The sequence below is a fragment of the Plectropomus leopardus genome, unplaced genomic scaffold (genome assembly GCF_008729295.1).
Source record: "Plectropomus leopardus isolate mb unplaced genomic scaffold, YSFRI_Pleo_2.0 unplaced_scaffold3155, whole genome shotgun sequence".
In the NCBI taxonomy this organism is placed as follows: domain Eukaryota; kingdom Metazoa; phylum Chordata; class Actinopteri; order Perciformes; family Serranidae; genus Plectropomus; species Plectropomus leopardus.
Genome location: NW_024634428.1, coordinates 1 through 5,729, shown reverse-complemented (window position 1 = coordinate 5,729; position 5,729 = coordinate 1). Strand labels below are relative to the sequence as shown.

General features: G+C 41.9%; 1 protein-coding gene across 1 annotated transcript; it reads right to left on the bottom strand.

Annotated features, from left to right (window-relative positions):
* Positions 1 to 849: 849 nt before the first annotated feature.
* Positions 850 to 4,301, bottom strand: LOC121938740 (ribonuclease kappa-B). The gene is made up of 3 exons (XM_042481909.1): positions 4,094 to 4,301; positions 2,665 to 2,747; positions 850 to 1,532 (listed from the first exon to the last, which is right to left on the bottom strand). Exons 1-3 carry the CDS (start codon positions 4,169 to 4,171, stop codon positions 1,388 to 1,390), a joined length of 306 nt encoding a protein of 101 aa, XP_042337843.1. The 5' UTR covers positions 4,172 to 4,301; the 3' UTR covers positions 850 to 1,387.
* Positions 4,302 to 5,729: the final 1,428 nt, after the last annotated feature.

Sequence of the window (5,729 nt, the reverse complement as noted above, 5' to 3'; positions counted from 1 at the left end):
ATTGTAATGAATGTTGAAACTGGCAAAACTGTTTTTTCTACCAGCCTGTGTACTTGTTTATTTCGGCTGTAAAGTTGGACATTTCAACATGGATTGTGTATTTTGTGTGATTGATTTTGTGTATTTGAGTGTAATCAGTGAATTTGCAGCTCAGCTCCTACAATAAGTCTAAAATACACTGTGGAAACTAAATAGTTACATTCAGACTGTTCAGGTCCAAAAATGCTCCATTGAAACCCATTCAAACTGACATTTTTGATCCCACAGCCATCAGAGCAGAAAAACAGGACTTGTATTATTTCTGGGTGTCATTCTGGGCTTTTGACTCTGAATTTGTCATTTTGACTATTTTACACCTGATGAGGTCATTTTGACCATATTTGGCATATGGAGGAAATACATGCTATTTCCACTAGGTGACCTGTCACAGTCAATGTAGCTGCTGATCACTGACATATCCCAGACTGTCAGCAGCTACACTCACACACTGACATATCCCAGACTGTCAGCAGCTACACTCACACACTGACATATCCCAGACTGTCAGCAGCTACACTCACACACTGACATATCCCAGACTGTGATTTACCAACATAGTGGCATCATGACAAAAAACTGGCACTGAAAGGGTTAATATTTGATATTTATGATTAAGACTGGTGTTGGTTAAAAAATGAACTCAATGAAAGTAGAAAATAATATTAATATATAATATTTTTGAAAGCTTGATTTTGTTGAGGTCCCTGTCCTCCCGCCACATCTAATGTCCCTGAAATCATCGACCTAATATTTCATTTAAATGTGCGTCAGATCAAACTTCACCCAAATAAAGCACCATTTCTCAAATTCTCCACATTAAACACAAACACTTTATTGCAAAGTTTTCTCCACCACAGTTTGTAACATTTGACTCGTTTCACTATGATCAGAAACAAACAGCATGAACACGTCGTAACGTTTAGATTCGCCGTCAGCAGCTCCGCGTTTCCGATCGCTTCAAGAGAAACACCAGCGATCGGGAAAATTCAGACAACAATAAAACCGTCTCAGGTTGTCCCGGCGTCGCCGTCTGCAAACACTTCACTGTTCGAATCTTTAAAGCAGCTGACAGAAAAACAAACGTCGAACGGCGACGGACAATTTAAATCTCAATCAGTGATGAAATAAATGTAACAAACAGGAGTTCCCAGGTTTGCGCGAACTCGCTCAGAGGAATGATTCGACATTTCATACAACAACAAACTTCAAAGGTTTAAAATAAATAATCTGACCCGCCCACAGCACCCCTGTGTGAGTGGCCTCAGCTGCTGATTGGCCGGTTAGAGAGGAAGTTGTAACATAAACTCCGCGGTGAGACGGCAGCTGACGGCGGCTCCTTGGCGTCGGTTTATGTAACCATGTACTCCTGACGCTTGTTGAGTCGGACCTGGCAGAGCGAGACGGCGCCCACCACCACGTAGATGGCGGCGGCGATGAAGCAGTTGATGCCGACTTGGTTGTAGAGACTGTAGATGTTCCCTGGAGGATTTTTACTGCGAGACAGAAGAGACGAGTTAGTGAAGAACGCAAACGCTCGACCTTTGAGTTTAAAGCCAGAACTGCGTTAAAAGAACGAGAATGAGACGGACCGACTTTGATCCCTGAAGTCTGATCGAAAGATTGTTGAGTGCAAGTGGACGTTTGTGCCAAATTTGAAAATATTCCCTGAATGGGTGTTGAGATATGAGATATCGTATGTATAAGGAAGTGATGGACATGGTCATAGTAACCTTGACCTTTCACCACCAAAATTTTATCAGTTCGTTAGTGAGAAAAAGTAAAAATTGGTGCCAATTTAAAAAAAAAAAAAAAAAAAACTCCTTCAAGTAGTTTTATATATATCCCGTTTACAGGAATGAGAAGGATGCAAGGTCACGGTGACATTTGGCCATCAAATTCTCATCATTTCATGGTTGAGTCCGAGTAGAGGTTTGTGTCAAGTTTGAATAAATCCCCTTGAGAGGTGCTTTTAAGAAATTGTGTATATGAGAAAGTGAGGAATGTGGTCACAGCGACCTTGACCTTTGACCACCAAAATCCGATCAGTTCATTCTTGTGTCAAAGTGAACGTTTGTGCCAAATTTGAGGACACTCCCCAATGGCCGTCTTGAGATATCACGTTCATGCGAATAAGAAACATGATTAGTCACCTTGACCTTTGACCACCAAAATCAGATTAGTTCTTTGCTGAATCCACTTGGATGTTTGTGCCAAATTAAGAAATTCTAGTTTCTTCATGCAATTATTTTGCTAGAATATTTTTACCTTTTATTTTGCTGAGTACTTTCAAACAGAACATTAATATAACATAATGAAAAGGCGACCGTTTTTATCCAGAGTGAGGTCGTTAAGTTCGGCGCCTTCACACCACGAATAAAGTCGTCAACCAATCAGGTTGTTTGGCACAGACGTCACATCACGATAGAGCTGTTCGTTTGTGTTTCTGTAATATTAGAGGAAATTTGATATATTTTTGTGTCTTTGTCAGCGTGAAGCTTTTCAAACAACTGTCACAAATTTGCAGCGCTGCCTAAAAATATAAATATTCGAGTGTTTCATATTTTCATTTGTTGATCCGTCTCGCCCCTCGACGTGTGAAGACCTTTAAACCTCACAGAGACTCACTCGTTGCGGATGTCCTCCTCAGTGAACGGGACGTCCTCGATCAGCACGGCCGACTTGGCGCTGAAGAATATTCCCAACATCGCCTGAAAAAAACAGTCAGAACAGAGAGGGTCAACACGAGGCTCAGGGACACAGCAGAGGACACAGAGCAGGGACACTCACTCATTTCTTAGATTTTAGGACATTTTTTTTTTAGATTTTAGGACGTTTCTAGGACTTAAGGACAATTCTCCGATTTCAGGATGTGTCTACGGTTTGAAGACCTTTCTAGGACTTTTTGACATTTTCAGCATTTTAGAACATTTCTAGAATTTAAAGACATCCTCAGGATTTTTGGACATTTCTAGTATTTTAGGACATCAGTGTCTCAGCTGTGTCCTCTGTCGGGGGTGTGGGGGATCCTCCTCTGGCTCTTTTTTTGATCAACAAGCTCTATTATGATGCTGTTTTATGTCTCTGACACCTTATGGAGACTAAAAGGACAAAAACTATTTACAGAGTCCATCACTTTATTTTTACTGTCAGTGAGAAAACGGTTTGGGGGCCACCAGGGGCCCTATGATTTGGCTTGTGAGCCATAGGTTGAGTCTCGTTGATTAATATTTTACGGTGTGACGGCGTGTAATTACACACATGTGAAGTTTTAATTCTGACTTTACATTCTGGGTCCGTTAGAGGAAGTGGAAAAACTGACTTCCAGCTGTGAAACATCAGGAGACGAAAACACGAGTCACATGATTCAGTCACAGCCACATTTTTCTGTCACATGATCTCCTGAAGTTTAATAAACCAAAATAAAACGTTTTTGAATCAGTCAGAAAACAACTGAACAAACGTTAATATTTATGATGAAATAATCAGGATTTAAATGGTGTTAGCATCTTTATATTATTAGTAACTAAAATGAAAAATGTGCCTGTAAATGTCTGTTAACCCTTTGAAACCTGGAGCCTGGTCGTTGCTTTTTTCTGAGCTTTCAAAGGGTTAATAAACGAAACAGTCCTGATGATAATAAATGTAATATACTGCTTTCGTCTGGACTGCTCTCGTCCATTCATTTCAAAGGGAACCCAGACATTAGCCACCTCCATCACGTTACTTACACAGGCACGAGTGACTAATCAAACACCACTACTCAGTCTCGTGCTGTATTGATCAGTATTGATCAGTCAGGGCGCAGTATTGTGACCCGAGGTACGTTTAGCTTGGCCTACTCGGACTCCGTCTATTTACCGGAGAACAATTAATGTTCTGCGATGCGACAGATGGCGCGTGTTTCGACAATTTCCGCGTATAACGAGCTTCAATAAACACTTAAAATCATAAAAAGCAGCTGTAAAAATAATTCAACATTATTTCCAAATAAAAACACCAACAGACAGCGAGGATCACTCCAGGAAATAGTCGCCCCCTCTCCCGTAGTTCTTACCAGCATGATGACCCCCCAGATGCTGATCACGATCCCGCACGCGGCCATCTTCGGCCCGCAGAACAGAAGCGACGGCATGTCGGTGTTCGGTCCGATCGACTAATCGATCAGAAACGGATTCTTATGTTTTTGTATTCGTTAAAGTCAGAGATGATCCATGGAAGGACGACAGAGCCGCACGGTCAGCTGATCCGCATCACTCGGCTTCACTCGGTGGAGTTCGACAACTGTCGTGACTCGCAGCGCAGCGGCCAATCACAGCGTCCGCTGCGACACGCCCCGCCTTTTCCTGTGAGACTGACCAATGGCGTTCCACTTCCAAAGTAGCGCAACATTCCCTGTCTGATCCGGTCCATCTTTGTTCAGCGATATTTACTTTGTTTTTCTGCGGAATATGTGAAGAAATGAAAATATTCCGGATTTAACGACAGATTCGGACCGGAAGTGTTTCTGCGGAAGATTCGGTTTTTGGAAATCTGACCGGGTTTCTATGGAAGCGCGCTAACGACAGCGAGCTAGCTAACGTTACAGGAGCTAACTTTAGCTAGCAGCTAGCTGTGTGTTTACCATTTTTAATTTAACGAAAAGTTAAAAAAAAAAAAGTTTCACCTGTCTCAGAGATGACGTCAGCCTCCGCTAAGGTGAGTTCTTACCTGATTTTAGTAAAAGATCCGCGAGGACGGAAGCTGAGCTGAGAGCGGCGCACGCACCGAACTTCACGCAGAAATCAGACGATTTAACGTCTCCGCTCATCGCACAAATGCAGACTTTATTAAAGCGGATTTCATTTGTTCTCTTCAGTTCATGCAGCATGACGGCACCTTCGGCACATCTTTAACGCAGCAAACGCTCCGTCCTAACGGAAATACAGACGTTGGTATTTCCTGCGCTGAGCTTGTTAAACGCAGTTTGCGGCACAGTTGTAAACCTATTTCATAATTTGTCTCTCTTACATGAACACACTCCTCTGGATCATTCCGCATCTGGTTTTTGAATCTAAAATGTTTCAAAATAGAAATCCAAACTTCACTATGGCCTGTGCACAAAACTCAACTCAGAAATCAGTTTATTTAACGTTTGAGCTCATAATACAAACGAAGACTTCATGACAAGTGATTTAACTTTTGTCTCCTGAATTATTAAAATCTGGTGGATAATTCGGCACTTTTTTAATGGAGCTGACATGTAGCCTCAAAGTAGAAATCCAGATTTCAGTAGTGCCTGCTGACAGGGCTGCAGTTAGAAACCTTCACTAAAGGTGACTGAACTTTTGTCCCTTCAATTAATAAAATCCAATGCTACATTAAGCTCTTCGTAAATGCAGGAAACGCTTTGTTTCCATTCAAAATAAATTTAAAATACGACCTTATCAAGCTTTATTTCCCTCCTCAGTGCCGCCCCCCATAAATAACAGACAGTCCCTGACCCCGGAGACCGGAGGGCGTCTTTAAGACCTTTCATTTATTTCAGTAACCGACACAGTGACACGATTTTAAAGGTTTCACAATCATTCATCATCAATCACCCCGAAACATTTTACAGACACGCAGAGTCTGCAGTCTGACCGCCGACGCAGTACTTATACCTGCAGCGGAGTGTTTTCTCAGCACGTATTTGTACTTTTTTACTGCAGTAA

Excerpts from the sequence above, each read along its gene's own strand:
- LOC121938740 (XM_042481909.1), bottom strand. The coding sequence starts at position 4,171 with ATGCCGTCGCTTCTGTTCTGCGGGCCGAAGATGGCCGCGTGCGGGATC. Across the intron at positions 2,748-4,093 it reads TCTGGGGGGTCATCATGCTG|GCGATGTTGGGAATATTCTT; the intron begins GTAAGAACTACG and ends TGTTTTTTTCAG. Across the intron at positions 1,533-2,664 it reads GAGGAGGACATCCGCAACGA|TAAAAATCCTCCAGGGAACA; the intron begins GTGAGTCTCTGT and ends TCTGTCTCGCAG.